This window comes from Labrus bergylta, chromosome 23, assembly GCF_963930695.1.
Source record: "Labrus bergylta chromosome 23, fLabBer1.1, whole genome shotgun sequence".
Taxonomy (NCBI): Eukaryota; Metazoa; Chordata; class Actinopteri; order Labriformes; family Labridae; genus Labrus; species Labrus bergylta.
Genome location: NC_089217.1, coordinates 4262149 through 4281446, shown reverse-complemented (window position 1 = coordinate 4281446; position 19298 = coordinate 4262149). Strand labels below are relative to the sequence as shown.

The 19298-nt window shown below is 43.9% G+C and overlaps 1 protein-coding gene across 1 annotated transcript; it reads left to right on the top strand.

Annotated features, from left to right (window-relative positions):
- Positions 1-553: 553 nt before the first annotated feature.
- On the top strand, positions 554-19187 carry kdm7aa (lysine (K)-specific demethylase 7Aa). Its single transcript, XM_020653768.3, has 18 exons — positions 554-673; positions 6848-6933; positions 7437-7554; positions 8212-8372; positions 10389-10530; positions 11061-11247; positions 11570-11732; positions 13012-13099; positions 13207-13313; positions 13656-13747; positions 13945-14031; positions 14298-14549; positions 14682-14806; positions 15274-15428; positions 15560-15654; positions 15894-16093; positions 16209-16570; positions 16678-19187. Exons 1-18 carry the CDS (start codon positions 576-578, stop codon positions 16764-16766), a joined length of 2607 nt encoding a protein of 868 aa, XP_020509424.2. The 5' UTR covers positions 554-575; the 3' UTR covers positions 16767-19187.
- Positions 19188-19298: the final 111 nt, after the last annotated feature.

Sequence of the window (19298 nt, the reverse complement as noted above, 5' to 3'; positions counted from 1 at the left end):
TCCATGGAGACATACCAGGGCTGTGATTGTGTTTTGGTTTAATGTGACTCTGCAGTGAATGACTGGCTGCATCCACATCAGTTCATATAAACCCATACACATTGTTTACATTTTGTGTTTACATTAGGTTTTCAATTAAGTTTGCATACAAACTCTCAGAAGATTTAATTAAATTAGTTGATAAGGTTATAGGAACATAAACACTGAAATTCATCAAGATAAACTAACATCATGTCATAAAAAAAAGCTATGTTTGATATAAAATTAACTCACAAAGGTATAAGAGGTTTCCCATTTTGTCTCAAACTTAGTATAGTTCTCAGATTGTAACGCTGTCAAAATACCTAAAAATAAAACATTATGTCATTCCTTTGTTAGAGAAAAAAGTTTGAGTCTATTGTTGGTTTGCCCACACAACCAGATGGAAATGAATAATTTGGAAATTGACGTCAGTGGTGGGATTGCCTAGAATGGAGGAACTCGTGTACGCTCGGTTTCCTCTTTCGGGTATTTCCGGAGAGTGGGTTAAATCCCCGCCTCGCTTCATTCCTGCGTTGTTTGGGGACAGTAGGAAGATGGCGGCGGCCCCGCTGTACTGTGTCTGCCGGCAGCCCTACGATGTGAGCCGGTTTATGATCGAGTGCGACATCTGTAAAGACTGGTTTCACGGCAGGTATGTAGGTTTTGATGTCTCCGAGCGGCGGAGTGCGATAGAATCGATAAACGCTGATTGTGTCGGAGGGGAAAGCCGACGGTTATCGAGACGTTGGTCGCTGCTAGCTCAGTTAGCTCGCTGGCGCTAGCGGTGGGCGACGGGGGTTTTAAACCGTCTATTGACACGACTTTGCCAAAGAAAGTGGCCATTTGTCCTCTTAAATCCGCTTGAATGTTAACTATTATCGCACCTGTACGACTTAAACACACAATGTGATCCAGTTTCTCTAATTGTGGCTATAGCGAATTATATTCCATGTAAATATAACCCACAGCAAATCGGGTTTCTCTCATAATACTCGGCTCTGTGAGGAGTGTTTAACTGTGTCAATCAGCCTGGGTCGTTCAAATCCAAGCGTGGTGAAAGTTTCACACAGAGACTGAGTGTTTACTGAACCTTGTTGTCACTTTTGAGATAAAGTTTGGTATTGCTTTCACTGTTTCAACGCATAAAGAGACAGTCGGAGCAGCCTGTCTGCAGATTTCAGCTCTCATTCTGGTTCACTGAGTTAGGTTATTCAAGGTAAACACAGCCACAATCCACCTTTTACACACACTTACACGCTGCTTTTAATGAACAACTTCGTAGTATTTTTTGAATACAAAGTGGTCATTGTTTTATAGATGGGTTTAAATGTGTTTTTATTACATTCATATTTCAGTATGTGCGTATGTTAAGCCTGCGTTTTATTGTTTTGTGGTTTGCAAGTGGTCGAGAACAAGGAGCTTGTTATGGTCGGGGCTTTTGATTGACAGCTTACGAAATTTAAATCCCCTTTCAAGGAAAGGAGGCACATGGCAGAGGACCCCTAGTGGTGAATAGGGGGATTATAAATTTAAAGGTACCACCAGGCAGGCACATGTTTTAGTACTGCATGAATTTGCTTTTTGTCCATTCTTCTCTTTCTTTTTATTTCCCATATTCTCAGTTTTATCATGGGTGTAAGAGAGGCTTTTTGTGAATCATCCTGTGCGTGTGAGAGTGGGTGCTATCTGTCATAGTCATCTTAAAGATAATGTTATTGTTGTGTAAATACACCTCCTTTTGTGTGAGTCTAAGCATGTACGGCGTGAAATCTCAGATGTGACTCACAGACGCGGTTGTCGACATCCCACATTTCATCAGACGTCACGTATTCAAAAATCAGGATTATTCTGAAGTGTTGTGGGGTGGCATATGCAAAAGTACAGTCTGTACTTTTAATTTGATGTGGTGTGGCCCAGATATGGGGCACTTTCAGCGAGGAAAGTGTGGTTGTAACAGTCACCTCGTGTTAGGAGGTAATACAAGATTGCCTCATAATGATTAAGAAGGTATTAAGCCTGTTGTGAAATGAAATGTGTCAGACCAGCTTAACCTGACTTTCTGCCACTTTTTATCTGTGTGGCTGAAATCCATCATAGACAAAAGATACGCATGATGCCCCGCTTTCGGCTCTTTGAATCAGCCTGCGTTGGTGCATCTCCACGGCAACTGTTTATGAATACATTACAATTACTTTTTTCTTTCTCATTTTGAAATGACGGAAGCCATTGCGTAACCACTTCAAGTGTTCCTGCCAAAAACTTGGCCGCCAGAATTTGTGGCGCGTCAGAGCCAAAAAAGACTGGCTGTGTGTCATGCACCAGCAAGAAAAAGGAACAAATGTTGGAGCTTCCCCCATTGATGACTAATAAGCAGATTCACAGAGAAAGACAAGCTCCAAAAACAGCCACATTTCCTGCCTCTTTCCCACGAGGCAGGCCAGAAGGAAAGGGATATTCTCTGGCTGTAGATGATGATGGCACGCCGATGGAGTGGAAAGGAGAGGGGGATCAACCTCCCGTTGCCTTGTTTGTCAGTGTTGCTGTTTGTGTTTGTGTGTGGGTACTTTGTCTGGCTGCCTCAGTTCCTGGAGAGTGTTCTGTTTTCCATCACCTGTCTATCTCTACATCTCAGTGCACAATACAGCCCGGGACTGTAATGGGATGAGGAGCTGGGCATGGTGAACAGAACACTGTGTTGTAGCTGTGATCAGTAACAGGAAAGCCAAAAGAAAGAGTCTTTATAGTGCTCTTAAATTTATGGCTGAAGCCTCAAGGCTTTTCCAGTTTGAGATGTTATTTTCTCTATTGGTCTTTTATTTTCTGTGTATAAAAACTCACATGACAAGCTCCTAATTCCCCTGCATTACGTTTGGATTCACTTTTTCTTGACCAGTCCAAAAACCTGAAAATATTCCGTTTGCGACTATAAAACAGTAGGGAACAAAAACCCCCGCAGCTTAAATGTCAACACTTAAGTGTAGAGAAGCAGTAGGGGGTTTCTTCTGATGATCCAGATTTACTTTGAGCACCTCTTTTCTGAAGGACAGTTAGAACTAAACCCACAACTAGAGCCTGTGGTTTTGATCACAAATGTTAGCTAAGCTCTGTTATTTACCATTTAGAGCCTCCTCTAATTACAAGACCTGCTTCTGTTCGAATGTTCCACGTGTTTCTAAGGTGACAATGCACAGAAACACAGTGGATTTTTCATGCACTAGAAATCCTCGTTGGGTTCAGGTCAGATCACAGGGTTTACCCCAGAGTAGGTGTCAGACACTGAAGGACGGCCCCTTGTCTGATTTAGGTATGGAGGGTTGGGGGGGCGATGATAGACCAGCAGGGGACAGAGGGGACAGAGGGGAATGATTGATGTGTTCTCTGGCTCGCCAAGTTCAACGCACGATCTGTCAACGTCGCACATAGTGTGAGCAAGCTAAAGAGAGATGGATAGCCTCTACAGAGTGTCTCTTTAGTGTTTATGCTAAGTAGGTGGATGGATGAGTGGAAGGATTTTTCCTCTTATTGTTTTTCTTCCACTGCTGTCAATAAACTGACATTTCAGATCATATGAGTAGAAGTCTGATAAGTTAATTGGTCAAAGTAAACAGCCGCCTCATAGCTCCTGTTAAAAGCTGTGTTTACATTCATTAGCGGGGCTGTCTCTTGGGGGGGGGGCAGGGAAACTGAATTACTTTCAGCTTGATCAATGTTGATTAGTGAGGTCAACAGCCTCATGTATTGATTACATGTCAGACAGAATTATTATATTATAGATAAAGCTGTTCTGTCATAATATTGAAATCATAATTCTTAGTTTGCTATAAATAGTACCAACTTAATGAGGGGGTGGGTTCAAATCTCTGTGTGTCTGTTGTAATCCAGATCAATGGAAAACAATCAAGATTGACTTGAATAGAATACAAAATACTCTCTACTATCAGAGCACTTGATTCAAGATTGTGTTCATGTCACATCCATCACCAGGATACCCTTGTTAACAGATAATGTTTGTTTTTTTTGTATCCACTGGTATTGGATCGTTTGTCAGTATCTGGCTTTAAGAAAGATCTAAATCGTGAAATGGAAACTGTCTTGCACTCACAAGTTGCTCTTTCTACGTTTGAGTTCAGACCAAGGTTTTTCTTTTTGTCTGATTTATTCCAGCAGCAGACAGTCACAAGACTGATGACTTTGTAGGTTTTACAGGGGCACTGGGGGCCTTAACACAACCATGTTGAAGACATGTGTGAAAGCAGAACCTCGGTGCTTGGAGCCTCGAGGCAAGTCAACCTGCGCAAAAAACAATTAAGTTGTTAAAACTCACCAGGACTCCCTGACGCCCCATAAACAACAAAGCGATCCTCTTTTGTTGTTTAGCAGCCGACTTCAGAGAGGCCTCATTCAAGTTACAACCACTGCTGGAGTTTTATATCTATATAAAACTTGTTAAGCTATGCTTATATACGCGTAGATAGCTTAAATGATTAAACCAGTGAGGCAGATCCCTATCCATCAGTCAGGGCTCAGTTCAAGTGCCTCTCTGTTTATGTATTCTTTGACTGAATGCATTAGGCCGGAGGAGTCAGGTGCTCCTCTGGGGTAGATAAGGATAGCCAGGTGTGTTTAACTGCCCTCATCTCCTCTCTGTCTCTATCTCCACCACCCATCCATTAGGTATCTGCCAGATCCCTAATGTGGGCGTGTCGCCGCCCCATGCAGAGCGGTTATTTAGAGCTTAAAATAATGGTGATGCCCGCCTCCAGCCTTTGTGTTTCTGCAGTGATCATGGAGGACAATGAACCCCTCACAGTGCATGGACTAATGAATAAGCCCTCTCAGTCACACAGGAAGGAGGCCCTTGATGAGAGGAAGTTGAGGGAGAGGGGTTGTTGATGGCAGGACTTTAGCCAAGCACACATCTCCTCTCTTTCAGGAAGGGATGTTTAGCTCGTTAATCTGCTGCAGTGGCGTCATAGAATAAACCCTCCAGTCTCTTCTTTTTATCTCTTGTGAGACAAATTGACTGCTCTGTCTGTCTAATGCTTTGCTGTTGTCCTGCCGCATATGTTGACGTCAGTCTACAATCCGATCTTTGCTCAGATTGACTTTCCAGGCATAATAGGTTCATGTACGTTCAAAAGCTGCTTGCATTCTCGACAGCTTACAGATGATGCAACACATATGAAACACTTGGCACCCCTTCCCTTTCAGCTGAGTTCCCACCCTCTCTTCTATTTTCATTCTCAGTCACAAATCCACATGGTTTCATGAGCTCTGGTGCCTTGTAAAGTAGTGATCATTACAGGTGACACACAAGCTGACTCAGGCCGGCGTATGTGGCACAGTGCCCTGGTTTCCCGCTGTGGTGTTACATAAAGGAAAGTGAGATGAGGACAACAAAGTCACCGCGGCCGGGCATGCGCTGCTCTAGCACTTCTCTATGAACCCAGCAGCACGTGAGCTGTGACTCATAGTCCAGATCCCCCCCCCCTTCCACTCCCTCCAGCAAACAGCCACATGTCTTAACTAAGAGTCCTGATACATGAGCAAAGCTTAATAGTACAGCTAGGAACTGTACAGTGTTATTGTTGGTCATCCGCTCACTCCCGCGCAGGAGGAGTTTTTTTTTTTTGCAGCCTTTTTTTTTATGCCATTTTCTGCCTTATGCTAAAAGTAACTGAGAAGACACAAACCGGTCTGCTCCGAGCTTTGTTTCTCTGAGGATTATTGTAGCAACTTAATGTTGTGTGTTATAACTTTTTATACATTTACTGTTTTAAATCAGTCAGCAGTGCAGTCTATTGCAGCACAAGGTAAAGGAGGAGGCAAGACAGAACTACTGTTTACATCCTGTTAGTGCATTGTGGTTACTGGGGCCAGCATTCACAGGAGCTCACCACTTCCTGATGACTTGATGGCCCTCTGCTTTATTTCCTTTACAGTTTCCTGCAATTTCTTGTAGATCAAAGCAGATCGCACCATCCCTCCTGCAGGCGTTTATAAATCTGTCGTTAATACCCTCTGTGTTAGCTGCTAAAGCAACTAGCCAGCCACCAGAGCCCAAAGGAAGAAGTGGTGGTTTTGTTTCATGTCAAGTGAGCTTGACCCTAACTCCCATTGGCTGTGGGAAACGCACGCTCTCCACCAAGAAGTGTCCAGAGTAAACCAAAACCAAAAGCATCAAAATACTGGCAGAGGAAATGGTCTCTGCAGACACAGTCACCACCACATATGTATGAAGGCCAACTCTAAACAGACAGGAGTGTCCATACATGCTTAAAGGCAGGTTTCTGTTCAACCCATGCTGTTCTGGAATGGGGCTCTGGTATGCAACAGAGGAATGCATTTGTGTTGCTGCCTGTGGTTAAGCTGCAGCAGGATGGTCGGGGGTAGAAGTCGCACTGTTGCAGAGCTGTAAGACAAAATACAAAAAAAAAAATAACACCTCACTGTCTTTACTAGCAGTTGATGCTCTGCCACCGGTTTGACCGCTGCATTCATGTAATGAAGACAGTGCTGGAAAAACAGGGGAAACTGCCATTAGATAGATAGACAGACACTTCTCTCTGATCTCGAGGGAAATTCAAATTAGTCCAACTTTGGGACGTTTATGCTGATGTGAAGATGGCAAATTGCACGGCTAGCTTTTCAGTTGAAGTATTTGAATAGCCTATACAAGCAAGTGTTAGTATAAGACTTTATTAAGATGTCGTTTTGCCAGCTGTGGAGGCTTTTCAGCGTTTTTGTAACTGCTTTGTTTACATTTCTTGTTGCTCAGTTGGACAAAGCTGACTCCTGTTTAACCGTGTCTCTTTTCCATCTCCAGCTGTGTGCAGGTAGAAGAGCATCATGCCGTGGATATCGATGTCTACCACTGTCCCAACTGTGATGTGGTACAAGGACCCTCCCTGAGTGAGTGCTGCTAGTAATCATTAGTACTGTGTTTTCTTTCCTTTTTGCGTCTCTGTCTTCCTCCCTCTTTTAGCTCTACCATTTATTTTGTTTAGCAGACCCAACCCTCTGGTTCTCTGCCTCACATCTACATGGCTTCCTTCTTTACATTTAGTTTTTCTCTCTCTCTTTATGTTGGACTGGTCCCAGGGGAAAAGGGTCATTCTCTGCAGTGTTGTTCAAGTCAGATTTTTTTTTATTCTTTTAAGAGGGGGGTGGGTTAACCTGGAGGAGCCCAGAGGGCAGACATTAACAGGATAATTGAATGGTGTTGTAAGCCCTCCACTTTGATTGGACAAGCCCTGTCATCTCCACCTCTAAGCACAGGGGTTGAGTAGTGATTTAATGTCCTTAGAAAAAGTGGCGGTGATGTGCATAATTTACCACTTTGTTGAGGCTTCAAGAGGGACATGATAAAATTAGAATGAAGCCACCCACTGAACCTCAAATGTTCCTGTTTGCAGTGAAAAAGCGCAACAACTGGCACAGGCACGACTACACGGAGGCAGACGATGGATCCAAGCCGGTGCAGGCCGGCACTCCAATGTTCGTAAAGGAGTTACAGAGCAGGACCTTTGCCAGGTAGATATAAATGTGGACACTTTTATATGTAGACGTATAAATGTCTCAAATGTCAACCAAGGCACAAAGAGTCGAGGCCTCATTCATTTATTAGGGGTATTAAGAGTTCCTCATAAAGCTCGGGTTAACAGCAGTCCTGCCATGGTTGCTGATTTACACAGCAACAACACAGTTGTCAATGGAAATTATGTAACATCCTTTTTTTGCATCAAATCACTAATAAAAACAAAACTACTCTGAACATTTATGGCTTTTTAATGTGCCTTTTACTTCATAGTTTGACACTTATTCCTTCTGTTAACCTGGAGGAGGAGGAGGAGGTGGGGTTGCATTGGGGTGACTGAGTTTATGGTTTATGGTTTATGACATGTTTTGCAGCCAGTCAGCAACAATATTTTGGCTTCACTCCCAGGTTGCTGTTGCTCTGTGCATCTTATACAGTCTACGTTGCATGGACTCAAGCTGATGTTTAAATGGGAGGAGATATAGGAGATATAAGATATAAGAGTAGCAAAAAGTGAATTTGAATAAAATCCCACACTTAACTTGAAACTCTTGTGAGAAGTGGCTGAACACATCTTGCTTCAGATGTCAAGTTTGCTTTCATAAAATTTGGATTAGACTAAGTCAACAATACCTATCATGCTCTTGTTTCAGTGGCGAGGAGATCCTCATGCGGATGAAGGGCGAGCAGGTGACACCCAAGTACCTGGAGAGACACGGCTTCAGCTACCCCATAGGGGTCACCGAGATGGAGGGACTGGGACTCAAACTTCCCAGTCCGACTTTCTCTGTCAAAGATGTGGAGCAGTATGTGGGTAAGGACGCTTAAAAACAAACTCGATTCTGCTGTAAAACAGTCACCATCAGCTGTATCAAGTTCACAAATACGCATTAGTGTTTATCCTGTGGGGAGGATGCGGGCTGCCTCAGTCCACTAAAAAGCTGAAGAAAGCACCCAACACCAGCCCATTAAGTTTCCATCGCTGAGCGGACGCCATCTGCGTGTGTCAATATGAACAGGTTTTCAGGTTCATGGGGTTTTAACCCACTTATCAGGCATCAGACGACGGCTGAATGAGTTCTAAATGAGTGACGTCTTAGCTTTCACTACCCTCTATATGACCACTATGCTCTCTTACTGAAACTCCTGCCACTTCCCAGCTCCTATTACAAGCCCATTACTAAGCCCTCTGGTGTCTTTATCATTAGGGTCTGATTACAGACTCCCCCCTCGCTCACTTTATCTCCATCTCCCATGCCCTATTGAGCATTAAGCCAAGGCACAGGTGTTGTGACCGGGGACCGAGTGTCATCTTACGTTTCTTACAGTCAGGAGACAATGGGACAACAGGAGTGAACGCTGATGTCCTCTGTGTCTCACTGGGGTCAAAGCCAACTTAGTGTGTGGTCCATGATTGGGCCTAGTTGTTAAGTAAAGACTCACAGTCAGTGCACATCTAATTATGGAGGTTCCCCTTATATAACTTGTATGACAGAGACATACTCAACATTTGTCCTGTGTCTAGGTTTAGATATCTTTAACTGCTTGAATGTTACCCCTAACCCAGGAGGAAACTCTATAATTCCACGCAGACGGTACACATCTGTAGGATTGAAGAAAATACCTTTTGAAGAAGCTGCAGGTTCAAGCATAAAAATAATGATTTGACTTTTCCCATGAGGTTACTGTAGTAAATCTTTAAGTGAATAAATCGCAGAGGGAAGATGTCACAGATGGGGCTATGATGTAACGATCAGTTGTTAAACTCCTGCATTAATCCTAATATCAGGAATAACAAATGATGTTAATTTAGAAAGTTTTTGTATATCAATAGCAATAAGCAGAGAGTTTCTGTTCACTTACACATATTTGCAACAATTAAACCTTCATCCATGAACTCTTTTCGAATACTAATAGTCTGAATGTATTGTTGTGATTGTACTGGGACGTGAGGTAGCTTTAGTGTTCCTCTTGCTGGTTCAGTCATGTGCGTCTTTGGCTGTTAATAAAAGGTTTTTCTCCCCCTGTTGGGTGTGTGAGGCTGCTGTTTGTGATTGGTGTTGGGTGCTTTCCAGGCAGCTTTGTTTCTCACTGTGTGACTGACTGCCTCTGCTCCAGCTGTTCTCTGTCATCAGACGCTGGCCAGCTGGGCCTTCAGAGGTGTGTGTGTGGCTGTGGCTGTGTGTGTGTGTGGGTGGCTGTGCATGTTTGTGAGGGGGAGAACATGCAAAGGGGTAATAAAAAAGGTGAGTGGGAGGGGTTGTGGGGAAATACAACAACCAGCTGTCTCGCTCCACACACTGCACCCTGCTCCTACTTCCGGCCCCAAGTGTCACCCGGGTGTGATTTGTAGCGTCCCAACTGTTTGCTGCACACCGCGTCTCTCTCTTCTGTTTTTTTTCCTTCTCCTTTTTAAACATCTGTTTTCTGTCTCATACGCACGGCATGAAGCCTGCGCACTCTCTCTTTCTCAAATCTTTACACGTATATCTCTCTGCGCCTAACTCAAGGTCTCCAAAGCACACACAGGCGCTAAACGCTACAGCCCTCTCACCTCCACCCACTCCACCTCCTCAGGGACTGGGGGTCTGGACAGTTTGACAGATTGTCTCTCTTACCCCCCCCCCCCCCCCCCCCACTCTGCCATATTGGTGCCAGTTTCCCTTAGGGCTTGATCTCTAAAAGCACACGGAGATGCCAGCAGGCTGCTGACCCGAGTGAACCCTTCGCCCACTCGGCGGCCAATTAAAAAGCTAAAAGTTTTGATCGTTCAAGATTCTCTGACTAGCACGTTTGATCTTAAATGCTTCTCATCTCCCTTCTTGTCTAGGTGGTGACAAAATCATCGATGTGATAGATGTGGCCCGGCAGGCGGACAGCAAAATGAAGCTAAGCGAGTTTATCAAGTATTTCACCACACCGCAACGACCGAAAGTCCTCAACCTCATCAGCCTGGAGTTCTCAGACACAAAGTAAGCCCTGATCTGGTCTTTTTTCTCTGCTGGAATCTCTGCAATTGATATTTATAGTATTGCCCCTTTAACATGAATTATACCAGAATATTTAGGAATTTAAAAAAAATACTACTCATATAATGGATGAAAGTCACAACATAAACATAGTTGAAAACAGTTTAAATGAACTCACACCACAGCATTTCTGAACTGCAATCTCTTGCTTGATGTCACTACATTGATTGAGCTATCAGTGATAGTGAGCCATGGTGTGCTTTAGTCTTCAGTTTGCTTGGGGATGATAAGTTAACTGTTAAAGCAAAGATACAAGGACATTCACAATCTTACAAACACTTCTCACTATATTCCAAGAATATAAAAACAAAGTACTGACTGGATTCATCAAAACCGCTCATTCTTGCTTTAACTAGCGTAACATGCGACTGATTACATTTTGAGATCTTGAAATGTTAGATGAAGGTATATTTAGGCAACTGTTAAATTCTCTTTTGTTTCTCTGTCTGTCTTCCTACCAACCGCCCGTTCAGGATGTCGGAGCTGGTGGAGGTTCCTGACGTGGCTCAGAAGATGTCCTGGGTGGAGAACTACTGGCCTGATGACTCCTTCTTCCCAAAACCCTTTGTCCAGAAGTACTGCCTTATGGGGGTCAAGGACAGCTACACAGACTTCCACATAGACTTTGGAGGCACCTCAGTCTGGTACCATGTTCTCTGGGTAAGAATTTAGAGACACTTTTCAAAACTTGTTTGTGTTTCTAAGCCCATTTTCCCCAGACTCTGTGATTTTAGGATGTTTAAGTATTTAGGGCAGGCAGTCAAAGCTAAAATGGCTAATCTGCTTAAAGGTCGCCCTGCTTCTTGAATAGCATCTTTTTTTATCGAGCAGCGCTAGGGGGGAAGCTCTAGTGTGGTCACGTTGACATCTACTTACACAGTGTGTGACGGCGTCGACCACAGCAGCATCACCACCACAACGTCTATTTCTCACAAGCGTTACAATATGTCATCTCAAACTGCTCCTCTCTCGTGCCTTGCAGGGTGAGAAGATCTTCTACTTGATCAAGCCCACCCCCACCAACCTTGCACTATATGAGGCATGGAGCTCCTCGCCCAATCAGAGTGAAGTGTTCTTTGGGGACAAAGTGGAAAAGTGCTACAAGTGTGTTGTGCCCCAAGGAACCACCCTGCTCATCCCTACAGGTCCGTGGTTATCTTTTGTGCTTTTGTGAAGTGTTGAGCAACTAATGTCTCTGAACTGTTACAACTACAATACATATGAGAGGGATGTAGCTTCACAGCCTTAACCCTAGATAACATGTTTTGTTGCTATGATTGGTTGTAGCTCCCAAAGATACTGTTTTGACCTTGAACAAACCACGCTTTAGTGAAAACAAATAAAGTAAAAAGATACAAAGTCTTTGATTATTGGACGATCACTTTCTTTAAGGTTTCCATGAAGAACAAACATCCCAGTTGAAGCTATCCGTCATACTAATTTATATCATTTCAGTCGCCTGACTTGACTCTTCTTCCTCAAACCAGCTGAGTTTGTGTTTGTTTCTCTTCTTCACATGCACTGAAGAGTTAAAATGATCAGGCTTCCCATGGCGTGTGCCAGGAAAGAACAGGCCTGTTCAAGATCCTCTGTCATTGCCAAGGGAAAATAACCGAGGGAATATCCTCATGACAAGGAGCCCCAACATTTCTTAATGATCCTAATTGCAATGGAAAAGTGAAGAGGAACATTGCTGTTATATAATATGAAGAAAGTAGCGATGCTGCACGTGGCTCTGCATTCCTTCAGCAGTGCTCTAAGAAGCTGTTAATAGTTGGGACCATGACATGCTTTCTCATAAGGAGTTGAAGTGAATGTCGTCTTGCATACAATGATCCATCCATCAGTCTCTCAATGGACTTTTTAAGCCGACAGAACTCCTTTTTTCACTAGCACAGCCAAAGCTGAGCTCAGCACGTCAACTGCAGGACGTCCTCAATCAGCCTCGTAGCTGTGCTTTCTCAGCAGGCTGGAGCAGTGTTGTAAAGGAGAGATTTTGGCAGAGAGGGTGTGGAGAGGTGGGAATTAAGTGGGGGTCAGAGAGCTCAGTAGGTCACTCAAGCGGTGCATTATCAGGCCTGTCTGTCAGACTTACACCCCCCACCCTTAGGCTCTGCTTTCCCTCACTTTTCACTGTGAAGAAATCATTGTTTATCTGAGCGAGAACACAACATCAAAACAGAGAGCCTTATCATTTTTTAAAACCTGATTTTTGGAGGTTTCAAATTCTGTTTGTGTTGCTCAACATGTGGTTCTTTCATGCATTTTTTGATATATGTGTGTGTGTGTTGTAATAATCTATAAATATTCATGCAGACCACTTTAACCTACACATCTACACAGCCCTCTCTCTGTTTGTTATTGTTCGAGAAGTCAGTCTGTGGATGAGCCGTGTAAATATCTATGCTCTGCTGCACCCTACAGGCTGGATCCATGCTGTTCTCACCTCTCAGGATTGCATGGCGTTTGGAGGGAACTTCCTTCACAACCTCAATATTGGCATGCAGCTCAGGTGAACAGATGAAATATATATAAACGGCTTGGTCATGTTTCTGAAAATGTCATCTAATTGTCTCCGGTGTTTTAAACATTTTTTGTTTGTCATCCGTTGTGTTGTAGGTGTTATGAAATGGAGCGTCGTCTGAAAACTCCAGACCTCTTTAAGTTTCCGTACTTTGAGGCCATCTGTTGGTATGTGGCCAAGAACCTCCTGGAAACATTAAAAGGTGAGAGTCATGTTTGATACGTACGGAACACTTAATATTTAATTTCATATGAATCAAATATTTTGTATCTGCGAGGAAACTAGAGCCCTGCTTCCCCCTGTTATTTTGTAATGGCACCAAAATAACCGATCTGTACCGTCATACCTTTTTTGCTACCCTCCTGTTGGGGTGACAAACTTACCAAACTGACCCTAAAGGGTGGAGCTAGACACTCTGCAGTCCCTTGATTGGTCGAAAGAATTGTCACTTCCTGTGCAACTTTCTTTTTTTCTTATATTTAAGTGGCTGTGATTTCTTAGGTTTCATTTTTCTTTAATTCTTTGTACTTTTTTCGCTCCTCAGAGCTACGAGAGGACAACTGTCCGCCGCCGACCTACCTGGTAGAAGGAGTCAAGGCTTTAATCGGTGCACTGAGGACGTGGTTGAAAAGAGAGGTGAGAATCAGACACAGTGTTCCCACGCTCCTCTCTGAGTTCCTTCTCCGTCCTTCTCTGTGTCTTGAATATCTTCTGTTCAGATGGTTTTGTTACACCCTGGTTGTTCTTATCTCCTTGATGTGTGTCAGCGCACAACAACAGGCTTCTGTCTGTTCTCTTCTGCTGTCTGAGTGTGGATTGCTGCTGTGTTGCAGGTGACTGAGCCCTCCAGTGAGGTACCAGACAATATCAGGCCAAACCATCTTATTAAAGAGCTGACCAAGGAAATCCGCTACCTGGAGGTAAAGGAACACATTTGAAGACTTTTTCAACTTAAATCAGGGGTTAATGGGAGTTGCTGGTTTAAATACCAAAACTTGAAGGCTACAAAAAAGCTGTAGCGTGTAGACATTACAAAACATCATTGTGTTACTCAGTCCTCAGTTAATACCACCGTGATCTGTTTTTCTGTTTTGTTCTCTGGCGATCATTTTTGTGCACCAGTTTTTTTCCTGACTTTGGTCGTGACTTGACTCCATGTTGTATATTTTGCTGTCTACATCACCAGGAGGAACCAGTAAATGGTAGCAAGCCAGTGAAATCTCAGGGAAATGTGTGTGGAGTAGCGTCGGGATCAAACGGTTGCCCGGCCACTCGCTCCACGCTTGACAGGGTGTGCCAGGCCCGACGGGCGAGGAGGGCAGCCAGGAGGCTGAGGGAGCAGCAGCGACAGGCCCCCAAACTGCCCTCCAACCTGGACATCTTAGAGCAGCACACCATGGAGGTGCTGAAGAGGCTGGAGGTGGGACCGCTGGAGGAGGTGAGCATCACAGTTTTCTTTTCATTGACTTTTAAGACGATGCAGCTTTAGTGTTGCCCTTTCCTATGAAAAGAGAAAACTGTTGTTGAGTCGAATAGAGTATGTTTATTGATTCACTTCTGCTCTTCTTAGGATGCAGCGTTCTGTGCCAATGTTCATGGAAAGCTCAACAAAGTGTCAACAGCATCAGCTGCTGCTGCAGAGTCTTTGGACGACAACCACCTGCGGCTAATGCTGGTCAACGGCAGAATAATCAGGTGAGGGCTCATCTTTCTTTAGTCCACATACAACTGTAAAATGTGGAATATAAGTCGCAGTCTGATTTTAGAGGTCTCCCAGAGAGAATGTGCTGTTTCTGTACAGCTGTGTAGCTCTTTTAGTTCCGTCTTTTTTCCCCTTGTCCCAACGCTAGTTAGACCCACAGCCCGCGAGTCGTTCTGCCCACCTCTGCTGGTGTAGTACCTAATGAGGGAGAAAATATGTTAAGAAGTCACGCAGCCAGTCTCGTCTGTGTCGCTATGTGTCACAGCACAGCGTGCAATACACAATGAATGGGGATGAATATTGAATCATGTCAGGTTGAATGCATGTGTCTTATACACCGGATTTCACGGTAGTAAAACTTCTTGTTAACTAAGGCTCAGTGCTTATTTGCAACATGTCAGTTTAGTTGTGTCTTACTTTATTTGCATTACAAAACATTTGTAAATATTTGCTTGTGCAGAGATTTAAGGCGGCCAGCCAGCAGCCCGGTGAAGACGGAGGGTGAGAGATCATCTGACAGCCAAGGCCCACCAAAGAGCTGTGTGTATGTGAAGTCTGAGAGGACGCAGGAGAGTAAAGAGCAGCACAGCACGGTGGAGAAACCCACACTCCTCAGTAAGGCGCCGGTGGCTCTTATTATTATTATTATTATTATTATCTTAAATATGATACATTTCAGGAATAGAAATCAAGCGTGTAAACTGTCCTATTTTTAAAGCTCAAGATGTGTTTGTGTGTTTCATCAGGGGGTCTGGAGAGGATTAAGACTGAACTCAGGGAAGAAGCCTCAGGACACTCAAGTGTGTCGGACTTGGAGTCAGACAGCGACTCGCCCACAGAGGTAACATTTTTGAAGGTATTAAACTGGTTTACAAGCATGCAAAGTGGAGATAAAAAAGGGATTGTTGGTGTTAGAAGAAGGGCAACACTGATGCACAAACTACATAAAGCTGTTAATCTGATGTTTGATTCAGATTATAAATGCAAATGTGGCTCATATATCAAACGTTTCCCTCACTTTCTACTCTGTGATTAGTGATGCATCCTTTCTAATTGTAAAAAATCACTTTGTCAATGTAGCGCAAGGGATCATCATCGTCGTCTTCGTCCTCGTCGTCCTCGTCATCATCCTCGTCGTCCTCGTCTGGGGAGGATTCAGACAGTTCCCAGGAGGAGGAAGAAGAGGAGAGGGGCTCATCTCTGCAGAAAGGCTCAGGGCACACCATAGAGCTGGACCAGTCTGGCCAGAATCTCAGGCACAAACACAAACCACTCAAACGGTGAGAAACACGAGCCGAGTGTGAAAATGGTCCCATGGAGGTACACCTCAGAGATCAAATGTGTTAGACTTTTAATGCTGTTTGTCAATAATCAAGTCTCGTCTGCTCCCTGCAGAGAACGTCCTACCTCACCCGGCACAGAAGAGGCCATTCAGGGGATGCTGTCTATGGCCGGTCTGCTGTGCTCCTCTGAGCAGGAGAAGGTAGGCTCGTCCCAGGAGCCCTGGTGGTCCAGCTCTGCCCAGAGCTCGCCGCTGGAGCAGAGGGAGGCAACGCAGCATCAGCACCAGCACCGACTGCAGCCGGAGAAGAGCCCGATGGACAGCCAGGGCAACAGCAGCGAGGCCTGGGACAATCAGGGGATCCCCAGCCCAGAGACAGACTACCAGTACTGTGACCCCTCAATGTCGCCACCTCTGCACCCCTCCAAGAGACACGCCCCAATGCCCCCACCCATCAGCAATCAGGCCACCAAAGGTAAAAAATACATATCGGCTGCACTCTCTCTCGTTTCATTCCTAATGCCTTTCTCTTCTCATCATTTACTGTGGGTTACAATAACATGTTCTCATTTGTTTTATCAGGCAAGAGGCCCAAAAAAGGAATGGCCACAGCCAAGCAGAGACTGGGAAAGATCCTCAAACTCAACAGACACAATCGCGTCTTTGTCTAGCACTCCAAACCTTCGAAACCTGCAAAAAGAAGTTGGGAAAAAAACAGGAACATTTGTGTTTTTGTTTCCAGACACTTTTGTGCTGTAGAGATGAGGAGGGAAAAAAAGGACACTGCCTGGAGATGACCACAACTGAACAAAAAAAAAAAAACACGCTCACTGTGCATGCTTAGGTGACAGGGTATCGGATTTGAAATAAGCAAGTGCACGACTTCACCACAAGCACACTAAGAACAACAACAAAAAAAAAAAAAAAAAGGAGCTACAGGAAGCTGAGAGGACAAGCTTGTTATGTAATGTTCTGCTGCAGGGAACAGTGGAGTGAAGCTCCTGCGGGCATTGTTTTTCTTTAACGGACGAAAGGAGATTAAGGAGTTCTACCAAACAAAAACAAACAAACTAGAATGATTGCTACTGATGCCAAGATCTTCTGCATCACATTTACTAACATCTCCGCTGAACGCACCACCTCGCCACATGGCTTCATCACTATCTGCAAACTGAAGAGGATGGAGAAGCAGTTGAAACAGCAGGATGTCTCCCCCCCCCCCCTCCCCACTCTCATACCCTGAAGGGGGCTGTGGGCGGTTTACGAGGTGCTAAAGAGGTGGAACTGATATTTCGAAATGGTGCTTATTGTTTGTACTTTACTCCACTCATGCTTGTCCCCTCGATCCCCCAATCCCCCCCCACACCTTTTATCTCTATCACACCAGCAATAATGACTTTGAGGAGAGGACATTGAGAGGCAGCACTCTGGTGCATTTATCCCCCCTCTGATTTGTCTGTCTGCGGATGTCGGCGCGTTACGGACTTGCACGATTTGGTGCAAAAAAACGTGCCCGAGATTCTGCACTATGCTGTCGGATGAAGAGGAGTTTCTAAGCTGTTCCAGTTGCCCCAAAGTGCTCCCTCTGTTTGAAATAGGAATTACGAGTCACGCCAAGACTCCCGCTTAATTTATTTCTCATTTTTATCTGTGATGTTGATTTTTTTTTTTTTTAATGTGTTATTTTTATGGATTCTGAATGATGTATTTATTAATTGAGAGATAATGATTTTATTATATTTTGACCCTACACCTCAGCTATTCTGAGGTTTTTTTTTTTGTTCCTTTTTATAGGGTGTTTTCTCTTCTTTTTTAAAAAAAATCTTTAACTCATACTTTTTGTAAATGTGGATGTTTTAGAGTTCATGTGATCTCCATCCGTCGAGTAGCAGTTTGACCTTCCGATCTTTTCTTAACCTTCTGTGCTGTCACGACTCTTCACCCCCCCAGTTGAATAGATCCTGTGTTGATTCTTCTTCTTCTGTCTCTTCTGGTTTCTCCTCCTCTCCCTGTAGCCAGACGTGTTGTTGGGCAGTAACTAGGTTAGGTTGAGAACGGTCAACTTCCACACCTGAGCTTGTTTTTTTTTCTTCAACTAGTGCCACTTATCATTTAGCAAAAAAAAAAAAAAGTATTCTGAGCCACTGTGGTCGATCCAAAGTAGTCGATGCATTGAAAAGAAGTGAACGTTTGAGGAACTAATACAGAATGAGTGACTTTTTTTAAAAAGAGAAAAAAAAAAAATGCTGAGTGAGACGTGTGTTGTGCTCCGAGTGCGCAGTTCTTCACTCTCAGGGAATGATGCCATGGACATAAAACCTTCGATTTAACCAGCAGCCACATCGTGGATGCAGACAGGACGCTCTCCGCACCCACTCAAGACTTCCACCTCCTGCTTTGAGGATGTTTGACTTTTTGTATTTAATTTCATCTCCTCCATTGCTTAAAAAAAAAAAAAGGTTTCTCTATTGTGGTGTTAAAGTCGTGCTTTAACCAGTCGCTCGTTGCATCTTTTTAAGCTAACTTTGGTATTGTCCCTTTACTGCTCACTATCAGCTCAGTGTTACTCACCCATGTCAAGCGACCCCCCCCTCCCCCCGGCTACCTGTTGCCACGTAGCTTTAAGACCACTATTTGAACAGCGGGAAAGCTCTGCTCAGGTTGACTTGTATTGACTGTGATCAATCATTCATCCCTGACCACGTGTTTTACGTTAACCCAACAAAGAACCGACTTTTATATAAAAAAAAAAAAATCCCACACTGATTTTCCTTTTTTTTCTGTCACTACACGTGAACCTCTAAACTCTTTGCATGTGAACTCATTGAACTCTCAGAGCTGGCCCGCAGGCAGGGTTTGTTTGAAACTGTTAGTATTCATCCTAACGAGGATCTGTCCCCTCTCTTTACTTTATATGCATCTCTTTAAGCATTTGTGTTTTGTGCGTTGGTTCTTGCAATGTTTTCTTTCCAGATTTAAATGGCTTAGAATTTTAAGTAAACAAACACTGGCTAACTGTGACACTGTTAATGCGTTGGCATTTTGTTTCTGCATTTCAAAAATTGCGTGTAAATAAAACTAATGAAATGACACTACTTTGTTTTCTGTCAGATGACAATTTGGCTTTAAGGCTTCCTATTTTAACACCAGGCATGATATGCTATTTATGTTGGATTTTACACAGCTGTACTATAATGTTTGAA

What these genes read in the sequence shown, in the direction of transcription:
- kdm7aa (XM_020653768.3), top strand. Translation starts at nt 576, where the DNA reads ATGGCGGCGGCCCCGCTGTACTGTGTCTGCCGGCAGCCCTACGATGTG. An exon ending in CAGAGCAGGACCTTTGCCAG is followed by an intron (nt 7,555 to 8,211) that starts GTAGATATAAAT and finishes CTCTTGTTTCAG; the next exon opens with TGGCGAGGAGATCCTCATGC. An exon ending in TCTGGTACCATGTTCTCTGG is followed by an intron (nt 11,248 to 11,569) that starts GTAAGAATTTAG and finishes CGTGCCTTGCAG; the next exon opens with GGTGAGAAGATCTTCTACTT.